The 23711-nt window shown below is 41.9% G+C and overlaps 1 protein-coding gene across 1 annotated transcript in view; it reads left to right on the top strand.

The window, feature by feature from the left end:
- The first annotated feature begins 4642 nt into the window (after positions 1-4642).
- Positions 4643-23711, top strand: part of gnao1a (guanine nucleotide binding protein (G protein), alpha activating activity polypeptide O, a) — a 128507-nt gene continuing 109438 nt past the window's right edge. The window contains exons 1-2 of the mRNA XM_061822275.1: positions 4643-5349; positions 5871-5913. Coding sequence (XP_061678259.1) covers positions 5232-5349; positions 5871-5913 — 161 coding nt within the window. The 5' untranslated portion in view covers positions 4643-5231. The remainder of the gene's footprint in view (positions 5350-5870; positions 5914-23711) is intronic.

The following is a 23711-nucleotide window of genomic DNA, read 5'->3' as shown; positions in this document are numbered from 1 at the left end:
AGTGCCATGTGGTGTGCTATGCAGATTTCATGCTAATAGGTTCCTGGCTACATCCATCCATCCATTTTCTTTCACTTATCCAAGGTCAGGTCGGGGGGAACGTGACTTTAGCAGGGAAGCCCACACCTCTCTCTCTCCATAGCTACTGCCTCCAGCTCTTTTCAGGGGATCCTGAGATGTTCCTAACCAAGCCGAGAGACAGTCTCTGAAGGGTGTCCTGGGGTGTCCCTGGGTTTCCTCTTGGTGGGACACGCCCTTAACACCTCACCGGAGAGGCATCCAGGAGGCAGCCTAAACAGATGCCCGAGCCACCTCATCTGGCTCCTCTAACTGCGGAGGAGCAGCGGCTCTACTCTGAGCCCCTCCCGGATGACTGAGCTTCTCACTGTATCTCTAAGGGACCATGACGTTTCCTCTAGTCAGTTTCAAAGACAAACTTGTTTGTTTGGGATGCGGAGCAGATTATTTCTTTTTCTAAACTTTCCAGCTCTCTGGTAATGGCTTTTTTACCCCCTTCTCATTAGTCCATAAAACTTTGTCATATTTTCTTTAGGCTTACAGTATCTCTGTAGCTTTTGTTGAATTACAGCCTGACCCTTATATTCTTCTCGCTAATAAGTGGTTTTCACCTTCAGGTGTAGCCTTTGTATTTCTCCTCATGAAGTCTTGAAAACAATGAATTGTGCTACTTTCATTACTGCCCTTTAGCAGTTGTTGCTCATCTCACTAACTTATTTTGGGGTCTTTCTTTAGAGCTCCCAAATTATTATTATTAATATACTACCAATTTTTCACATTACTTAGTAAACCAGGCCACCTCAGCACCACCACCTCCATTTTTCAGGATAATTGAAATGGTTGTACTGGATAATGCTTGTGCTGGGTCATGCATCTTTTCTTATTTTAACATTCACCTTTTTTCATCCATGGACAGCGCTCTGATTTTCATGTTGGTTATTGTTCTAACTAGTATAAATGAAGAGCTCAGACGCAAAAGTCTAAATATATATATAAGTAAAAAAAAAAAAAGATATATCTGCACTCTGAATTCTTCAAATGTAACTTACCAGGTTAAAGCCAAATGGGACATTGAGTGTACACATTCAGTGCCATTTATAGTACTGTAAATGTGTGACAGTGTAATTAGAAATAAAACTCGACAAACTATTATCCACACTATTTTAAAGGAAATGACATAAATAATGTGAAGGATATAGTTGATGACTATTTTGTAAATATAAAAGGGATTCCTTGAATGGAAGCATATTTTGCACCAAAACATGTATGAACATTTGAGCATTATCAGTGCCTTCACAAATGTGCTAGCTGCCATGCCACGGGTATTGACACACTTCTCTGCCATCAAAGAGTCTGGCTTTTGAACTTTATGCTGATCACTATCCATATGGTCCTTTTCCTCCTTGGACATGACGTCCATGAATTCCAAGAAGAATTTTAAATGTCGACTTGTCAGATCACAGCACACATTTCCACATTGCTTCAGACCATCTTAGATGAGCTTTGGTCTAGAGAATTTGGTGGCATTTCTGGGTGTTGTTGAAACATGGATTTCGTTTTTCATGGTGGAGTTGTAACTTCGGCTCCCGGTGGCTCAGATGGAAAGAGTTAGCCTCACACTTCTGAGATCCCAGGTTCAATCCTGGACCCGCCTGTGTGAAGTTTGCATGTTCTCCACGTGCCTGCGTGGGTTTTCTCCGGGCACTCCGGTTTCCTCCCACGTCCTTAAAACATGCAACATTAACTGGAGACTCTAAATTGCCCCTAGGTGTGACTGTCAGTGCAGCTGTCTGTCTCGATGTGCTCTGCGATTGGCTGGCAACCAGTTCAGGGTGTACACCACCTCCTGCCCGTTGACAGCTAGGGTAGGCTACAGCACTCCCCGTGACCCTTGTGATGATAAGCAGCAAAGAAAATGGATGGATGGATGGATGGATTGATGGATGGAGTTGTAATTTCTATTTGTAAATGTCGCGATGAACTGTGTTAACTTACACTATTTCTCAGACATGTTCCCAAATTCCAAGAGCCTGTACACAAAAAAAGAGAATTCAATTTTGTGTTTTGACATAACTGCTTACATGCACGGATTTATACAGGTTATCTGATTTTTTTTTTTGTTCTAGATGGCAGCACAGTGGAGAGACTGGTTTGACCGTCTGCCTCACAGTTCTGAGGACCGGGGTTCAAATCTCAGCTACGGCGGTGTGAAGTTTACATGTTCTCCCCATCCCTGCCTGGGTTTTCTCCGGGTAATCTGCTTTCCTCCCACATCCCAAAAAACATGCAAGATTAATTGGACACTCTAAATTGCCCCAAGGTGTTATTGTGAGTGTGGCTGTTTGTCCTTATGTGCCCTGCGATTGGCTGGCAACCAGTTCAGGTTGTTCCCTATCTCCTGTCCAAAGACAACTGGTATAGGCTCCAGAACTCTCGCCACCATCATGAGGATAAGCAGCTCAGAAAATGGCTGGATGGCTGGATCGTACAGGATAAAATTATGCTCCTTTTATACCCAATCATGGAACTCACCTGTTTCCCATTAACCTGTTCATCTGTTGAATGTCCTGATCAGATGTGTTTTGAAAATTCCTAAACTTTCCCACTCTGTTGTCCCAGTCCCCGCTTTGTGTGTGTGTGTGGTGTGTGTGTGTGTGTGTGTGTGTGTGTGAATGTTACAGGTATCAAATTGAAAAGGACAGAATATATGCAAAAAATATATACATTAATCATTTTGAAAACTATAGTTTCACTTTGTTAGTATATTAATTGAATGAAGGTTGAAATTAATTTGATTCGTTGTATTTGTTTATCTGTTTTCATTTCCGTTTTCCACAATGTGACAACATTTTTGGAATCGGGAATTGTAGATGGATCATCTCAGCAAAAAAGTTCTCACTAATATGGATTAAGACTGAATTAATGAACAATATTTGAGAAAAAATGGGCCTTTCATATCCATAGAAAAGATATTTGATTTATTTAGATATTTGAGTTCAACTCATAAAAAAATGGAATGAAACCAAAGGTGTTGTGCTTACAGTTTTTATCAGCACATATTTTATCTGTGACAAGGACAGATGGTATAGATTGATAGATGGTATGGATGAATATACTGTGACACTATGAAATACAGTATATAGGTGTGAGGGTTCAGGATGGGGTGTACCTTCCGTCTCACCCAGGGTTGGCTAAGCGAGGCGCCAGCTCGCCTGCGACCCTGGTGAGGATAAATGGTGAAGAAAAAGGATACATTCAAAAGAAAGAGAGGAGGAGAGAGAGAGAGAGATAGAGAGACAGACAGACAGCCAGCCAGAGAGAGAGAGAGAGAGACAGAGAGAGCGAGAGAGATAGATAGAAAGGAGAGGGTGAAGCCATTAGGGGACCATAACTGGAAGGACATGAGGCCCAGTTGGCTGAGAAAAACATTTTATTAATGACAATTTAGGCATAAATATTCTGAACATTCATTTAATCTTTTAAAATATTGTTTAATAAACAGGAAAGAAAGCATCATCAAAACCATCAACAGTACTCTTCTTATGAGATATTTAGTCATTTATTTATCTTTGATATATTTAATTTAGCCTTTAATCATATATTTTGCTGTTTGGTGCAACACTGTTACATATACTCAGGCACCTTAAAAACACATTTAAAATATTGCTGAGTAAATAATTTACATACAAATAAAGTTGAATTGTATATGAATGGAAGTAAATATGTGCCACAAGCATTTGAATTAAAAATGCCACTGAAAATTTTATGCTGTAAAATTCACATTATGTCAAAGTGATCCCATTTTCAATAGCTGTATTTCAGTTTAACATTTCATTGTAAAAAATTCCCCATATAGAAAAATTCAACGCTTAAAATTAAAACGCAATATTTTCAGTCTCCTGAGATTCATCCGGTTACAACTTGCTGTCTGAAATTCAACTGGCTACAATTCGCAGTCTAAAATTAATTTCTAAAATTCGGTTGAATTACAGACAGCGAATTTCAGCAACTATTGAAAATGTGATCACTTTACATTTCAAATTCAAATCCTGTTTTCTGTGGCATTTGAACTTCAAATCCTGGTGGCACTGATTTACTTCCATAGAAAATATCGCATTTGAATTTTAAAGGTTGAATTTTTAATATGGCGAATTTGTGAACACTGAAAAGCTAAACTGAAATACAACTATTGAAAATGTGATCACTTTGACATAATGTGAATTTTACAGCATAAAATTTTCAGTGGCATTTTTAATTCAAATCCTGGTGGCACATATTTGCTTCCATATATATGGATACCATTTGAATTCTGAACACTAATTTAATATTAGGATTACTGTAATTACAATAACTGACAGCGGATAAACCATATCCATACACGACCTTCAAAAGGGAAAAAACATGAAACTTATTGTGTGTGCGCGTGTGTGTGAATAACATAACCCAATAAAGGAACTGAAAACAATTACTGCTAAAGGGGTGGAAGGGAGATGCCAAAACAAATACAAACTGCACACTGAATTAAACCTACATAAGTTAATAAAAAACAAAACAACAGAAAATGCAGTTGTTCCTCCAATCGAACTGAAGAGACGGAGTAAAAAAAAAAAATCTTCTCGATGAACACGACAGTAACACGCTGATAATCTCATTTCAAAAACTGCGTCGGCTGTCCGCTAAGCCGCGCCAGTGAGAGGGCCCACAAGAGCGGTGGCCCCCACTCCTCCCCCTCTCCGCACATCTTCCCACTTTTTCGCCCCTTCTGACGTCAGCAACCTGCAAGTGAGCGATTGAAGGAACGAAGCCCCGACTGTGGCCCTACGGGAGATTCCGGGAGGCAGCCTGTCGACACTTTGGACACACCGGAGGATCCCAACGCACGAAGGTCGACGCGAACAATGCGAGCAGCCCAGTAACGGAGTCAAAACAACCAGAACCGCCGCCGGCCGTGATTTACGAGTCAGAAAACGTCAAGAAGAAGACTCGCTGGAGGACAAACGGCTCCATTGCAGTCCACGTCTAGAGGCTACGTGGTGTGTGGTTCCGTGGAGCAAAACGAGCGGAGTCGAGGTTTTAAATGTTCTAACAGTACCACGCCGCTGTGAGAGCGCACGAGAGAGGGATCGAAGCAGTGCCACAACCGGGATTTGCCAGCCTTTTTTCTTTCAATTGCATTCGATACCGGTCACACTATCAAGCTGTGTTCTCTAGCCATGGGATGTACTTTGAGCGCAGAGGAGAGGGCGGCTCTGGATCGGAGCAAAGCCATCGAGAAGAACCTCAAGGAAGACGGCCTCACCGCGGCCAAGGATGTCAAGCTGTTGCTGCTCGGTAAGAGAACCCCGCTTCTGTAGAACCACGTCACCAAAGGTGCAAACATTTATAAACACGTACAAATAAATAAAACCCCCCTGTTGATGCAACCCGATTATCGATCGAAAGGAAATGATGGTTTAATGGAATTGATTCTTTGAGTGCACCCGAACACGCCCTAATTTGATATTACATCATTCATCCATTTAACGGAGCCCTCCTTTGTACTGTGGATCGGGGACTTGGATGGCCGGCAGTCTGGTTTCGACTGCCGAAATATTCATTCATTGGCCTCTTAATTATTAATGGGGACCGGGTTCATTGGGAATGAAAAGGATGTTTGGGACGAATGGGCGCAGCCTCCTTCTTCCATCTCCACCCAGCTTGTTCACTCGAGAGGATGATTCTCTCTCCCTCTCTCTGTCTCCACCTCCCCCCTCCCCTCTTTCATTTTCTCCAGCTTGCTCTCTCACACATTCATGCACACCTTTGTGCTCAAATCCACTCAGTTCACATGATGCCTTTTCTCATCCCCGCAGGGGCTGGAGAGTCAGGGAAAAGCACCATCGTGAAACAGATGAAGTAAGTCTCAATCAAGCATAGTCTATTCAATCTACACGATCACTGTGTCTCTCGGTTTCTAGAACACCACACCAGCATGCACACCAGGCACTGAAATGAGATGAGACCTTCTGAAATTTTGTGGAGCTCGCTGGGTTTTGGACCCTGCAATGCTCACACAGCTAAATGTAAAAAAGAGTTATGTCACACACGAGATAGATTTACAGAAGTAAAAGTAACGTCATACTATACTTGAAATGAAGATGTTGACTCCCAGTGGCATTTAAATCTCTTATAGTATCTCTATCTAAATGCCAAACGTACAAAAAAATGCAGTGGATTTTCTCAAGTTGACCAATTTGAGAGTGATGCAACTTTTGTGACAATTATGCCTCTCAAGTTATACAAAATCAAGACTTTTTCACGCTTCTTTTATCATTTGTGCCTTCTTGGTCTGTCAAAGAAGGAGACAGAGGACCATTGTAGGCACAAAGTACATATTTATGCATACAACAAAAACAAATTTGTGTATAATTCTAATACTGTCACAGAGGATGTAGTACTTTGTTCGCGTGACTCCTGTGGAGGCTGTGTAAGTTTGATCTTGACAGTGTGAAGGTGATTGGTTGACTGTACGTGGACCCAGTGATTGGTGGGTGACCAATCCAGGGTGTAGTCTGACTTTAGCCCCATTTCTGCAGGCTTCGATGTGGCCTGCCAACTTCGGAGTATGTAGTATAAAAAAATGGATGGATGTCAATATACGTACTTTGCAGACATAGTGATTGTGTGAAATTGAGACATAACGCTGCTTCATCTGTGTAAGATCAGCGTTGCGGCTGGCCAAATTTATGACCCACAGGAAGTCAATCCAATCACTGTACGGTTGGGAGATCCTAATCGCTCCTTGCTATGGTACAGCATACAAATTATGACCCCTAATTAGACTTGAAATTGGCATGAGACACATTTGCGACAAGTCACCTTCGCATTCTGTCATCTATTATTTAAGTCAAAACTAACAGGGTTGTTTGTCTTAACCGGTCTTTTTACATGTTTGATCATTTACAGTATATCAATTATAAAATTGCTTGCTCATGTAATCAACATTTGAAATGGTCCCATTTAGACCTGGGGACATTTTTTACAGTATACTTTTATTGTTTGGGAGAAATAGTTTTGAAATCCAAACAAATTGTGAGTTTATTCAAGTCTGAGAATAGATTTTGTGTTTTTTTTCCACCAAGGACACCTGGCACAATTTAAGTGTTGTTGTTTTTTCTCATCATGTAACTTTAATGTTCATGAAGAACTCCAAGAGGAAACTGTATTCAAGCAATATTTTAATAATGCGATTGTGATATTTTCACTGTCATCGCACTAATCCTCCAATGTATTGTGCCCAGAGGATTTAACTTTTATTATTATTTTTATTTTTTATGGTCAGCTGCACATACTGCTTTATTAACAATTTACTCATCTTGTAATCCAGTCGTGACTTGTTTTTTTTTTTACTCCTCAATCTCTAGTGTTGCATCTCTTTAAGGACAGTTCAGTGCGCTTAAGACGATAATAGGCTTTCACTATGGTCATTGTGACATATGACCACATAATACATGAATACATGATTCAGTGGATCCAGATGAGTCCGTTTCTCAGTTGTTAACGGTCATTCTAGCAATGCAGCACATTCTGCACACCGATTAAAACTCCCAGTAGGAGCACAGTATGTATTGTACATACCATGTCATATTTTTCCAATGCATTGATTCCTTGGCCTGTAATAAATCACTGAAACAAACGAATGATCATTTCGACAGATACATCCTGTTCATAGTGTGGTCTTGTCAGTTTGCCCTCATTATGTACACATGGTGGAATAGAGTTTTAAAATTATTCTCATGCTATTGGTGGAGCCAGTTTTCTGTCAGCTGATTCATTCTCATTTCCTTCTACAGCTTTCATCTCATTTTGAAGAGCTGAGAAGGAGAAGATGCAGTGTTAGACAAAGAGAAAGTTTTAACACTGGAATAGTTGCTCCCCTTGTGAAGCGAATGCTTCTTGAAGCCACAGTGTTCATATTCACTGAACAATGAAGCCTCTTTCCTTATTAAGATGGGCTTCGGACAGTCATAAGAAAGAGATGCACAACCGTAGGTCCGTTCTCATCTTTCTCTAAGGAAAGTTTGTCAGTATTGCATTCAACTGGAATGCCTTTTCTCTTGCAGGGATTTGGACATATGGGGCCCACTCGATTGGCCTCTTATGGGGGTTTCTGCATGTGTGGGTGGGGAAATGTGCCTCTCGTGCCTGAGTAGCAACTGCACTACTTGCACAATCGACTCTGGAGTATCTGCAACATGTGCACAATTGACATTGTCCTAGATTATTAGATGAATCCATCACTTTAAGGGCGGCACGGTGGTGCAACTGGTTTGAGCATTAGCCTCAGAGTTCTGAGGACCGGGGTTCAAATCCCATCCACGCCTGTGTGGAGTTGACATGTTCTCCCCGTGCCTGCGAAGGTTTTCTCTGGGCACTTTGGTTTCCTCCCACATCCCGAAAAGATGGATTAACTGAACACATTAAATTGGATTTAGATGTGACTGTGAGTGCAACTGTTTTCTGTCTCCATGTGCCCTGTGACTGTCTGGCAACCAGTTCAGCGTGTACCCTGCCTCTGGCCCGGCTGGATGGATAGTCACTTTAATCTGTATTCCTTTCTTGAAGGGCATTCTAACTACTCTAAATGCCAGAGGATTCTGTATCCTTTTGCACAATTGTTCCCCCAAAAAGTGTACCGTCATTCAATGTTCCCTCTCATTTTTCATATGTCTGAGCATACAGAGAAGCTCCCTGAGCACACCAAGGACCACTGTGAGCAACATCAGAAATGCTCACTGTGGCCACACACACGTATCACACCTAGGATCATTGAAAGTTTTGTGGCTTATTAAAACAATCAAATTACAACAGCAATTTCCATTAGTTTACTTTTAATATAACTAATTTGGGACATTTAAAATAAAAAAGAAAAAACACATTGATTTAAGATTCTTCATGAGACATGTAGTATGTTAGGGTTAGGTCGGCGAGGTCCAGTGCGATGGATGTCACGACAACAAGCTGTGAATGCTGTTCTGTATAACTACACTGTGCTTGAAGTCTTTCTTTTTCTTTTGGCTTGTCTCGTTAGGGATCGCCACAGCGTGTCATCTTTTTCCATCTAAGCTTATCACATGCATCATCCTCTCTAACACCCACTGTCCTCATGCCTGGCAGCTCCATCCTCAGCACCCTTCTCCCAACATACTCACTCTCTCGCCTCTGGACATGTCAAAACCATCGAAGTATGCTCTTTCTAACTTTGCCTCCAAAACATCCAACTTTGGCTGTCGCTCTAATGAGCTCATATCTAATCCCATCCAACCTGTTCACACCAAGCGAGAACCTCAGCATTTTCATTTCTGCTCCCTCAAGTTCTGCTTCCTGTTATTTCTTCAGAGCCACCGTCTCTAATCCATTCATCATGGCTGGCATCACCACTGTTTAACAAACTTTGCCCTTCATCCTTGCGGATACTCTTCTGTCACACCAGACACCTTCCGCCAACTGTTCCACCCCGCCTGGAACCGTTTCTTCACTTCCTTACCACACTCTCCTTTGCTCTGTATTGTTGACCTCAAGTATTTGAAGCTGTCCACCTTCGCTATCTCCTCTCACTGGAGCTTCACTCTTTCTCCTCCGCCCTTCTCTTTCACACACATATTTTCTGTTTTACTTCAGCTAATCTTCATTCCTCTCCTTTCCAGTGTGTACCTCTATCTTTCTACCTGTTCCTTGGCCTGTTCCCTGCTTTCACTGCATATCACAATATCATCTGCGAACATCATGGTCCAAGGGGAATCCAGTCTAACCTTGTCTTTCAGCCTATTCATTACTACTGCAAACAGGAAGGGGCTCAGCGCAGAACCCTGATGCAGTCCCACCTCTACCTTAAATTCTTTTGACACACTAACGGCACATCTCACCGCTGTTCTGCTACCCTCATACATGTCCTGTACTATTCTAACATATTTCTCCGCCACACCAGACTTGCGCATGCAGTACCACAGTTCCTCTCTTGGTACTCTGTCATATGCTTTCTCGAGCCCTACGAACATCTTTGGTACTCTTTCTAGGCATGAAATCATACTCTTGCCTTCAGATACTTACTTCTGTCCTGAGTCTTTCCCATAACTTCATTGTGTGGCTCATCATCATTATTCTTCTGTAGCTTCCACAGTTCTGAACATTGCATTTGTTCTTAAAAATGTTGACTACCACACTTTTCCTCCATTCATCTGGCATCTTTTATCCCGCTAGTATTCTATTGAACAAGTTGGTCAAAAACTCCACAGCCACCTCACCAAATTGCTTCCATACCTCCACTGGTCTGTCATCGGGATCAACTACCTTTCCATTTGTTCATTCTGTTCAGTGCCTTTCTAACTTCTCCCTTACTAATCAAAGCCACTTTCCAGTAATACACACTTCCCTCTTCTACTCTACCTTCTCTCCCATTTTCTTCAGTCATGAACTTCTCAAAGTACTCTTTCCATCTACTTAGTTCACTACTGGCACCAATAAACATATTTCCATTGCTATCCTTAATCACCTTTACTTGCTGCACATCCTTCCCATTTCTCTCCCTGTGTCTGGCCAACCTGTAGAGCTCCTTTTCTCCTTCTTTTGTATCCAACCAGGAGTACATGTCGTCATATGCCTCTTGTTTAGCCTTCGCAACCTCTACCTTTGCCCTCCGTCGCATCTCAATATATTCCTTACACCTATCCTCAGTCCTCTCTGTGTCCCACTTCTTCTTCGCTATCCTTCTCCTCTTTCCTACCAGAAGACACCCCAAGGGTTCTCATGCCTGCCTCTCTGAATACTTTGGCAGTAGTTTTCCAGTCTTCTGGGAGCTCTTCTTGTCTATCTAGAGCCTGTCTCACCTCTTTTCCGGGCACAGAACATTCTTCCTTTCTCAACCTCCACCACCTGATTCTCTGATCTACCTTTGTCTTCTTAGTCTTCCTACCCACTAAAACAGTCACCCTACACACCACCATCCTATGCTGTCGAGCTCCACTCTCCCCCACCGCAATTTTACAGTCGGTAACCTCATTTAGATTACACCGTCTGCACAAAATACAATCCACCTGCTTCTTCTACATCCACTCTTGTAGGTCACTCTATGTTCCACTCTCTTCCTGAAATAAGTGTATAATATATGTTATATATGTATAATATCTAATTGATGGAATTCACAAATTCAAAAGCTTTTTTGCCTCGTCAGCTTTCTGATATACTTACATACTTTGCCATGTGATTGTGGATTTCTTGAACTGACAGCATTGAGGCATTCATTTTAATGGCAAGTAAAATATTGTCAATGAGAACTTTGGGTTGCTCAGGGTCAGATTTTTTTTTGTGTGTGTGACAGCTTGTTCTTTTTCTCCCGGTTGTTTGCGCTCTCCCACAATAATGTACCTATCCCTTTTCCCATCTTGAGTCTTTCTATAATTCCAACAGCATTCAAATGACGTTTCTGCTGGATGTGTCACTTAAGGTAGTTCAGGTTCCATTTAGTCCATTTTTTTTCATCCGAAAACTAATTCACAACTTTAGCCTCACTGCATGTTTTGCAGAGCAGACCCTTCTCAATTGAAACACAAAAGATCTCCCCCAGTTTCGCCGCTTGTTCGTCTATTAGCACATACTCTGACAGCCATTCCATTTTAAAAGAACCGTAGTTCTTTTTTACTTTGGTATGGGGAGTCGGCGTATCACATGCACTGCCTGCTCGTTTCGCCATGAAATGTGGTTGTTCGCATTAGCGTTACCACCGCTTATGTTATGGAGTGTTTACGAGCTGAGCACATGCGCGCTTACAGTCAGTGACATGACTAGCTGTGTAGCATAATTCCATCATAGGCTATAATAGCATGTGGCTGGCTGGACACCTGTCACTCACTGAATTACACAGCAAAATGACGGAAAAAAAAAGATCAAATTCATTTGCAGTGCGTTCACTGCGCTAGATAGGTTTTCTTCTGTGCTGAGAGTGTGCAACGAGTGCGCTATTGCGCAGGTGTGCACTTTAGAGGGAACAGTGCCGTCATTCCCAGATTCCGGGCAACCTTTATTCGTCTGTAATTTTTATCGCAGTGTATTTTTGTCTTTAAAATATTCTCTGTCTGTCTGTTGTCGTACTTGACGTGTTGTACTTGAGTTGCTCCAACTACAAATTTCCTGTCTGTTTTTTGATATATTTGGAAAAATAAAGATGATTCTGATTCTGACATTAAGCGGAACTGTTTTTTGCAGCTGGATATGCGCCCAGGGAGGAAAAACAATTTGATTTGAGCTCCGTACAAAATCAACTACAATACTCTTACTGTTTTGAGTGTTTTTATTAGATTTTTAGCAAACTTTTCTGCCAGCACAGGTTATGTCCTTTTAGAAATGTTGGCTTCTGGGTTAATATGCGGTAATCAGTGTGTGAGTTACAAAAGCTTGTGACAAAGTAGTGATAATATTGTGTCTGTTTTGAAGAGCACAAATTCAATATGATTCAGAATTTTGATGATCATGTCATACAATTTCAAGCACGAGACTGAACAAGGTAATGAACTAAAGATATTCCATCACCTGTGAAAACATGCTAATGGCCGGCTGGGTTATACAGTATGTATCAATGTGGACACACAAGTTCTCTGAATATTTCTCATATCTGGGCCAGCATCCCAAGAAACCTTGTGTATGTGAATGTGTGGATGATGCTAGAGATACTATCTGTGTTCACACGTCTAAATGTCCACTGACAGGATAACTGACCCATCTATCCATTTTCTGTACAGCCTATCCTCACAAGGGTCGCAGGTGTGCTGGAGTCTATTCCAGCTATCTTCGGGTGGGAGAGGAGTTACACTGAACTGGTTGCCTGTCATTCGCAGACAATAACTGACCACTCACATAATGTTTACTACCTGTTTGCCCATTCAATTAACATAAGATTGTAACACAGGGATACAGTTGAACAAGTCAACATAATTTTAAATGTGTATCCATTTTTCTTTGTGGTATGTTCTTCACCAGTTACAAGGTTCAAGGTATTAGTTTTTGTTTCTAGGAAGAATTGATTCATTACTCCCGTTGTTATGCTTATTATAAGCATCTAATTAAAAAAAGTGATTAGAAAAAAAAGAAGTTGGCTTAGTGGTTAGTACAGCTGCGTTACCGTTGTGGGTACAGATCTTGACACAGGACCCATAGCGTACCATTTGCATGTTCTCCTGTGATTGTGTGGGTTTTCTCAAAAGTATGAATGTAAGTATGATTGCTTGTTTGTTTAAACAATTGACAGGCGACCATTGCAGGGTATACGCTGCCTCCCACCCAAAGACAGATAGTGTAAGCTTCATTACGCATGACCTGAATGAGAACAATTGGTATAGAGTTTTATAGAGGATAGAGAAAATTGGATGAATTGAAAATAATTTGAAGTCTTTTTTTCATAAAAAAAATTCACAGCATTGTGGCATAGCTGTAATGCATTGGCCTCACAGTTCTGAGGCCCAGGATTCAATCTGCCTGTGTAGAGTTTGCATGTTCTCACCCGTTAACATTTTCTCCCTGGGTACTCTGGTTTCCTCCAATATCCCAAATCTTGCATTAATTGGACACTCTAAATTGCCCCTACTCCTGCGATCCTTGTGAGGATAAGTGGCTAGTAAAGTGGATGGATGGATGGCTAAAAAAATATAAGGTGTAGAACATGCTGTAGAGAGGTGAACAAGTGATCAATCTCCATTTGATCTAAACAATTAATCCCCAGGCACGTGACCACTGGCCAGACAAATACAATTACACAGGGTCAAAATTACTGATCCATGGAGCAGCTGTCACAAAAAAAATTCACAAACTATAAAATATAAAGATGTATAAACATCCATGCTCTTTGTTGTATATATTCATATTTACAGTGGAACATCAAGAAAACGGTTAAAATGGATGGTAGGGACTGAATTTTGAATTCTGAACATTGAGTCCCAAAATCTTCAATTTATCAATGAAAACGCTGTGGCAAAGTCTTACAGTTCCACTGTTTATTGGCCCTGTGGTGCAAGGCAGAAAGAGAATAGCAATATTTCCAGGTCACAGATATACAATATGACGAGATCTAGTTCCAAAAGACATACCTACATGGCAACCATATTGAATGTAGGCCATTGACGTGGCGGGCCATATCATGATGGTTCTGTCCATTGTCTCTAGAGTGCTGGAAAAGAGAAATGAAAATCACAAGTCATTGGAATCTGGAACATGCTATTTTTGGTACAGTAACATTTTTTTTTTGTCAAGCCGTTCACCTTTGGCAACTGATTTGGAAGTAGGGAGCACACTAATTGCTCACTTCTCATGAAAGTGACTTGGCTATGATGAGTACTGTATGTCAACAATGTCACCATGATAAAGCGTGATAATTAAATGTGGAACTTTCAAATATTTTCAAGCATATTTTTATATTTATTGGCAGCACAGTGGCACGCCTGTGTTTCCTTCCACATCCCAAAAACATGCATTAATTGATACTCTAAATTGCCCCTAGGTGTTATTTACAATAACTTTCTACTGTACGGTGTATTTTAAACCACACAAAACCCCCCCCACAAAACAATTTTGTATTGTACAGTGATATGGGTGCATAAAAGTGCTTTAATGTAATGGACAATCACCTATATAGGACTATCCCCCCAATCTTACCAGTCCATTCTATATCAAACGCGTTCCACTGTAGAATGTATCTTTATTAAGTCATGCCCCATACCTCGGTGTTAGAGCATTGGTTTGGTAAACCAGGGGTTGTGAGTTTGTATCCCACCGGGGCCTTCACTTCCTAAAGGGTTGCGGCAAGAAGGGAATCCGGTGTAAAAACTGTGCCAAACAAGTAGGAGTGTTCCTCTGAGATGTCATGTTGTGGCGACCCCTAATGTGACAAGCTGAAAGAAACTTACCCATTTTTGTCTTTATTAAGTGGTTAATGATTCAAGCCAAAAGACGGAGTCTCTCCAGTCTGTCCTGGGTCATACCCGGGTCTCCTTTCGGTGCGACTTGCCTGGAACACCTCACCACGGAGGCTTCCGGGAGGTATCCGAATCTGATCCCCCAGCCACCTCATCTGGCTCCTCTAAATCTGCAGGACCAGCATCTTGACTCTGAGCCCCTCCCAGATGACTGAGCTCCTCACCCTATAGTGGAGAAAATAAGTATTTGAACACCCTTAGAGTTGTCCCACTTAGAAATCATGGAGGGTTCTGAAATTTTCATCGTAGGCGCACGTCCACTGTGATAGAAATAATCTAAAAAGAAAAATCCAGAAATCACAATGTATGATTTTTTTAAAATACTTATTTGTTTGATACAGTTGCAAATAAGTATTTGAACACGTGTATCAGCCAGAATTCTGACCGTCAAAGACCTGTTAGTCCACCTTTAAAAGTCCACCTCCACTCCATCTATTATCCTGAATCAGATGCACTTGTGTGAGGTCGTTTGCTGCATAAAGACACCTGTCCACCCCATGCAATCAGTAAGACTCAAACTTGTAACATGGCCAAGACCAAAGAGCTGTCCAAAGACACCAGAGACAAAATTGTACAACTCCACACGGCTGGAAAGGGCTACGGAGAAATAGCCAAGCAGCTTGATGAAAAAAGGTCCACTGTTGGAGCGATCATAGGGAAAATGGAAGAAGCTAAACATGACGGTCAATCTCAATCGGAGTAGACCCCAATGCAAGATATCACTTTGTGGGGTCTCAATGATGCTTAGAAAGGTGAAGAATCAGCCCAGGACTACACGACAGGACTTGGTCAATGACCTGAAAAGAGCTGGGACCACCGTTTCCAAGGTGACTGTTGGTAATACACTAAGACATCACATGGTTTGAAATCATGCATGGCACGGAAGGTTCCCTTGCTGAAACCAGCGCATGACAAGGCCCGTCTTATGTTTGCTAATGACCATTTGGATGATACAGAGGACTCATGGGTGAACGTTTTGTGGTCATAATTCCACTAACTATGTTTGGTGGAGGACGAACGATGAGTTCTATCCCAAGACTGTGAACCATGGGGTGGTAGCATTATGGTTTGGGGGGAGTTTTTTGGGGGTGTTTTTCTGAACATGAGACAGGACGACTGCGGTGTATTAAGGAGAGGATGACCGCGGCCATGTAGTGTGAGATTTTGGGGAACAACCGCTTTCCCTTAGTCAGAGCATTGAAGATGGGTCGTGGCTGGGTCTTTCAACATGACAATGACCTGAAGCACACAGCCAGGAAAACCAAGCAGTGGCTCCGTAAGAAGCATATCAAGGTTCTAGCATGGCCTAGCTGTGTTTCTCAGCGACAGCCCAGAAACCTGTTTGATCTACAGAAGACCTGTGTGGAGAAGTGGGCCACAATCCCTCTTGCACTGTGTGCAAACCTGGTGAACAACTACAGGAAACGTTTGACCTCTGTAATTGCAAACAGAGGCTACTGTACCAATAATTAACATTGGTTTTCTCAGGTGTTCAGATACTTATTTGCAGCTGTATCACACAAATAAATCATTAAAAAATCATACATTGTGATTTCTGGATTATTCTTTTTAGATTATCTCTCTCACAGTGGACATGCACCCACGATGACAATTTCAGACCCCTCCATGATTTCTAAGTGGGAGAACTTGCAATATAGCAGGGTGTTCAAATACTTACTTTCTTCTCTGTACCTCTCGGGGAGACCCCGGACATCCTGCAGAGGGAACTCATTTCAACCGCTTCTTTTGGTCATGACCCACAGCTTGTGTCCATTGTTGAGGGTAGAAACGTACATCAACTAATAAATTGAGCTTTTCACCTTTGAACTTAGCACCTTCTTCATAACAATGGAACGATACAAAGTCTGCATCACGGCAGACGTGCACAAATCTGCTTGTTGATCTCTTGTTTAAGTTTTCCCTCACATGTGAACAAGACCCCAAGATACTTGAACTCCTTCACTCGGACCCTTTTTTGACTGAGGACCATGGTCTCAGATTTGGAAGTGCTGAACCTCATCCCAGCCGCTTCACACTCAGATGCATACCGCTCCAGTGGGAGTTGGAGATCAGATCAAATCTGTGCATACAACAAAATGATGAGTGCTTCTCCACAAGGTGCAAGGTGCAATAAAAAAATAATAAAAATCGAAAAACATCTTGGGTAAAAAAACAATAGATAAAACATCAGGGCACAGTTATTGCTAAATTAAAATAAATAAATAAATGCACAAAAGTGTCGTTGCATAATATTCCATTACAGTACTGTTATTTCAGTGGTTTGAGTTCAAGGAGTTGATGCCTCTGGGGAAAAAGCTGTCCTTGAATCTGGTTGTCCGTGTTTTGTGCGACCGGTACCGCCAGCCAGAGGGCAACAGGCTAAACAGGTGGTGACCAGAATGTGAAGAGTCCTTTACAATATTAGTGGCTCTGCTGTCATAGCGGGAGTTGGCAATGTTTTCTAGGGAGGGCAGAGAGCAGCCAGTGATCTTCTGGGCACTGTTGACCACTCTTTGCAGAGCTTTCCCGTTTTTGTTTTTCCTGATCACTCTTCAATGAAGCCAATAGAACCAAAATCATCTGCAAAAAAAAAAAAAAACAAGAATGCACTACTGAGGCCACCAAACTAGACCCCCTCTATGTCTCCGCTATGCCTAGAAAATCTGTCCATAAACAATATGAACATAATTGCTGACAAAGGGCAGCCTTGACGGAGTCCAACTCTCACCAGAAATGAATCCATCTTACTGCCAGCAATGCAGACCAACCTCTGACACTGGTTGTTCAGGGACCATATAGACAGGTTGGAGGAACTCCCATCCACCCTTGAGGACCCTGCGGAAGTTGTAGACCTGGTCACTGTTTTATACCAAGGACGAAAACCACATTGCTCCTCCTGAATCTACGATATGACTTCCTGACATACCCTCCATTCCAGCACCCTTAAACAGATCATACCAGGGAGCCTGATGAGTGTGATCCCCCTGTAGTCAGAAGACACCCTTATGTCCTCCTTCTTAAAAGGGGGACCACCATCCCAGTCTTCCAATCCAAAGGCATTGTCCCTGTTGTCCACACAATGTTACAGAGGCGTGTCATCCAGGGCATCCCCACATCATCCAGTGCTTTTAGGACCTCCAGGCGAATCTCATCCACCGCTCGGGCCTTGCCACTTAGGAGCTTTTTAACTACCCCAGAGGTTGGAGAGGTCACCCCAGAGAACCCAGGCTCTGCTTCCTCGTGAGAAGGCGTGTTGATGGAAATGAGGTGGTCTTCGAAATATTCTCCTCACTGAGTCATAATGTCCCGTGTTAAGGTCAGCAGCACCCTATGCTCACTATACACAGTGTTGATGGTGCACTGCTTCCGCCCCTGAGACGCTGGATGGGTGGACCACAATTTCCTCAAAGCTGTCTAGAAGTCTTTCTCCATGGCCTCACCGAACTCCTCCTATGTTCGGGTTTTTGCTTCAGGAACCACCAATGCTACATTCCGGTTGCCAATTGGTATCCATCACCTCCCTCAGGAGTCCCACAGGCCAAACAAGTCTGGTAGGACTCCTTCTTCACCTTGACAGCATCCCTTACCACTGGTGTCCACCAATGGGGTCGGGGATTGCCTTCACAAAAGGCACCGACCACCTGATGGCCACAGCTTGGCTCGGCAATGAAGGCACAGAACATGGTCAACTCGGACTCAATGTTCCCCACCTCCCCCAGAACATGAGGAAATTTCTTTCGGAGGTTGGAGTTGAAACTCCTTCTGACAGGGGATTCTGGTAGCCATTCAAACCAGACCCTCACAATATGTTTGAGCCTGCCACGATGGACCATCATCTTCCCCCACCAATGGAGCCATCTCCACCAACCAGCAGGTGGTTATCAGTTGACAGCTTCTTCCCTCTTTTCAACCAAGGGTCCGAGACATGCGGTCGCAAGTCCAATGCCACAACTACAAAGTTGAGAATCGAACTGTGACCGAGTCTTATTCCAGCCCAAACCTATATTGTCACTTAACCCACATTTCCCATGAATGAATGTAGTTAGATGTTTTGTCGTGGTCGAAGGGGCCGTAGGCATACAATGGCTGGCACGCTTCTGCTCCAGTGCACTGTGGCTACATAAGTAGCTTACTATCACCGTTGTATGACTGTGGAGTGAATGAATAATGCATGAAATTGTAAAGTGTTGAGTGCCTAGAAAAGCACTATATTCTGTAAGTGTACTGCACTATTCACGTTGGATATTGGCCTCTTTGTGGGATTGATCGAACCACACAGCCCTGTATGTGTGTGGTCCTTTAAAAACCACCTCCTGTCTTCAGTCAGTTGGGATAGGCTCCTGGGACCCTAAAGAGATAAACCACTGAAGACATTTGAATGTTTCCTGATACATACAATTGATTTTTCAGTCACCTGTTAAAAGCTAATATGGAAAAGATGTCTGTGCCACCATACTATTTGTACCTTTACCCTCCGACGTGGTTCTGCTGAAGAGTCATTTGATCCACTCCCGTCCCACCAACTCAGGATAAACAGTACATGGTTCATGAATGTTCTCATATCCATACCTTTTTCAATCATTAACAGGACTGTACTATGATTATAAAACAATCGAGTTTGTTGGAATGAGATGTGCAAGGGTAATTCAAGTTCACAGCTGTTTTGTTGGAGCTACCAAGCTGAATAACAAAACAGCTGAACCATCACAGTCTCAAAACAGTTCATTTCCCAGTTACAGTTTATATTCAGTGTATTTTCTCTTTATGACATCCATCCATCCATCCATTTTCTTCGCTGCTTATCCTCACAATGGTTGTGGGAGTGGTGGACCCTATCCCAGCTGTCAACAGGCAGGAGGCACGGAACACCTAGAACTGGTTCCCAGCCAATCGCACGGCACATAGAGACAGACAGCAGCAATTTAGAGTCTCCAATAATTGCATGTTTTTGGAATGTGGGACGAAGCTGGAGGAAACCCGTGCAGGCACCGGGAGAACATGCAAACTCCACACAGGCGGGCCGGGATTGAACCCTGGACCTGGACCCTGGGTTTTCCCTGGGCACTCCGTTTGCCTCCCATGGTCCAAAAACACGCATTAATTGGAAATTCTAAATTGCCCTTAGGTGTGATTGTAAGTATGACAGTTGTTTGTCTCTCCATGCCCTGCAATTGGCTGGCAACCAGTTCAGGGTGTGCCCAACCTCCTGCCCAATGATAGCAGGGATAGGCTCTATCACTTCTGCGACCCTTGTGAGGATAAGAGGCTCAGAAAATGGATGTATGGATGATCTATATGTGTATTTTTACCTTGCTGACTAGATTAGAAGTGATCAACCAAAGGGAGAACAAACATTGGTCCCTTACAGCTGCGATGCTTCCCACAGGCTTTTCATACTGCAGGAGCTGTGTGTGTTTTTTTCCGTAGAACAAGAGATAATTAGGTCTGGGCCCCAGAAGAGCAGAATAAAAAAGAGATTGGGGGGAAGGTGGAGGAAAAAATGGGGCTATGTTTTGTGCTGAAAGGCTAGTGGAGTATAGAAGACCAGAGGCAGAAAGAGGGTCGATGAGAGAGGCTGGGAAAGTGTTTTAAAACCCAGTCTGGAAAGATTGAGAAGAGCAAGTTTGCACTGAAAGTGTCCAGCTTCCGGGGACAAGCAAACAGTTTGTAGTTGAAAAGATGAAGTTGCAAGAGGGCTTGAGAGAGATCACTTGGGTCAGAAAAACTTTAAAGGGGAGAATATTGTTCAGATAAAAAAAAGTGAAGCAACTGAAGATTTATTCTCAAGTATTTTGAGTGGAAAACAAACAGAAGAAGAGAACATAACATGACTGTTTTATGGCGATGTAATACCAGGAGGCAAAAGTCCTTTTGAGCGAATGGAAAAAGATTGGCAAGTTAAATAACATGTCTTCATTTATTAAGTACTGGAAGCAGGGGAAATGACACGTATAACCAATAACAGGGTTGTCAGCCCAGCCTGCAAGGCCACACGTTGCATGGACTCTGCTCTCTTTTGATAATTATTAGCCTTCTGGTCTGTCAAACAGCTACACTGAAAGAATGAGTGTGGTGGTGGTCGGAAATGGAGGAGAGGAAGGGGGGTTTATGTTGGCACCAACTGTTGTGCATCTAACTGGTTATCTGAAGGAGTCTGTCTGGCAGATAGTCATCCTTCATTGGTTAAAGATAGCTGTGGGCATGGTCACCACTGGAATGATTTGATTGGCTGCCTGAGTGAGTTGGGAAATAACAGCTTCTTATCTTTGCATGTCTAGTGTGTGTGACTAAGACTTAATTGCTGTGTACATATACAATACATTTTAAAAATTATCCTTCAGATTAATTTTGTCAAACAAAAAGAGCAAGTGTATTTTTAAGTGTTTATTCCGTCCTATATTTAAATCTTGTTTAATTTCATCCTAGAAATGTTTCATTTGACAGAAAAATGTGCTAATTGGAAAGAGTTGATGAATAAATGGTAGGGTTTTATTTTGTGTGGTGATGAAGTGCTGATTGACTCCACAGGTAAGACCATAAAACATTTTTGGTGAGGTCTTGCTTTTCGCACTCTTATCTTATACTTGTGGCTCTGCTCCTGTCATTGAAAAAAAAAGAATTCATTTCCACTTGCACATGATTAAGATTTTGTAAATGGACAGGCATATTCCCCCCACCACCTTTGCCTACATTTTAATTACCACCTCTTTCAGCTCCTTCCCTTGGGTATGTAGTACACTGTATGTAAACTAAAACAAGAAGCCATTCCAACAGCCTCTTCTCTCTTGCCATTAACTTCTTCAGCAGGTTATTTACTGTTCTATTGTAACATGCTCCCATTTTTGTCTTGAGACTTGTCATGTCTCTGTCAGGCCAAAGTATATATAATTCAGGCACTCACTGTAGTAGTCTCACCACCCTGCACTAGCTGCATATATCTGTTGTAAACCAACACTGGCCACACGTGTCTTGAGAAGCATCTGCAACATTTGAACAATTCACATTGTCCCAAGTTGTCGCAATACTCGTCACTTTAACCTGCACAAATTCCTTGAAGTTTCTTCACCATTTTCACAATGGTCATTGCACCAGAATATTGTTCTATTAGTCATTCAAACTGCTGTAATTGCGAGAAGACACAACATCTTTTTTCAATAGTCCAAAAAGAATTCCCACTTTACCACATTACTGCTACTTTTTATTGCTCACTGACTGTCTTTTTTTGTTTTTATGTCTCAAATGTATTCTCTGTGAATTATTGAATGACAATGATGAATGATGATTGTTTTTGTACTAGAGAAGCTCCAATGAGTGGAGGCAAATTCCTTATATTTTTTCACACACTTGCCAAATATGATTCAGAATTAGATCATTCTGATTCTGAATTACGGTAGGTAAATTCAAAGGATATTTATTCAGCAAAAGTCATCATGGTAATAAAAGCCGTGCTTGGCATTGGCAATTGCCATTGATGATTAGCGAGGTGAACAGTGCCTCATTTACATGAGACAGAAGACAAAAAACAAACAAGCCAAAAACATTTACCCCAGGCCCTTTTCTGTTGGACTTATAAGTAAAAGTTCTTAAGGGAAAAAAAAACTCCAAGCTTCTGGATTTTAGTTGAATGTTTACTTGGGTTTTAGTTTATTTCTCCTTATACACACACTGCAGGCCCCTTACGCACATCTCAGATGGTTTACTGTACTTTGAGCCTTCCCAATTTATTTATTGGATGGACCATACTACAATTTCAGCATATTGCTGTAGATTTTAAAGGTATATATTTTGTTCTCTCCTCACACATGCCTGACTTCAGTTCACAATCCTTATCGGGATAACTGGCTTGGAAAAATAGATGGATGGATTGTTCTCTTCCGATGTTTTTGTATTTTGGGCAATGCTTTATTTTGCGCTAAGATGTGAATGTTTTTCAACAGCTTTCTTTCTACTGTATCTGGCTCTAAGACACCAGATTGGTATTAATTAGTTCATCTGTTTCTGCTCATGTTTTTATTTGTGTGCAACTGTTGCTGTAGCCATGTGATTGTTGTCTATTTGAGCCATTGCCTTAAACCCATTTGCCTGATTCAATATCAGTCACGCTGTGAAACAATGTAGTCTTTTTATAGTGATGGTGGTCAGCTTACAAAGGTGGCTGTGTAGTTTGTGCTTGGAGGAGCATTCATATACTGTACATGCTGGTTTATGTATTTGCATCTCTTGTTGGTGAGAGTACAAAGTACACAAACCAAAAATATCAATGCAACGCTTTTGTCTGACAGTAGTTGAAAAGAACAAAAGAGTGTAAAATTTTATTAGAGTATGTACTAATGAACACATTGATAAAGATAATTAATGCCTGCCTCTCAGGGGAGGAATATAAAAGTGCAGATTAAACAACGTTATTGTACTGTTCACATCCATCTATTTTCAGTACCATTTATCCTCATCCTCATCCCATGGATGCTTTTGGGATGTGACCAATCACAATTTAAAAAAAAAAGAGTGGCATAAGACACTTGAGTAGAGCTTTACCAAATGCATTTGATGTGGGGGGCAGAGAACCTTATTACCTTAAATATGATCAACTAACTGAACAGAAGCTAGGAAAAAAAGTCTGCTCAATTTAGCCAACACAAGTTTATTCTACACAAATTGTCTAATTCACTTAAAATTACTCTTAATGCTTTACAA

The sequence above is a fragment of the Syngnathoides biaculeatus genome, chromosome 6 (assembly GCF_019802595.1).
Source record: "Syngnathoides biaculeatus isolate LvHL_M chromosome 6, ASM1980259v1, whole genome shotgun sequence".
Lineage (NCBI taxonomy): Eukaryota > Metazoa > Chordata > Actinopteri > Syngnathiformes > Syngnathidae > Syngnathoides > Syngnathoides biaculeatus.
The sequence above is the reverse complement of the archived record's forward strand: the minus strand, read 5'-3'. Positions and strand labels throughout refer to the sequence as shown.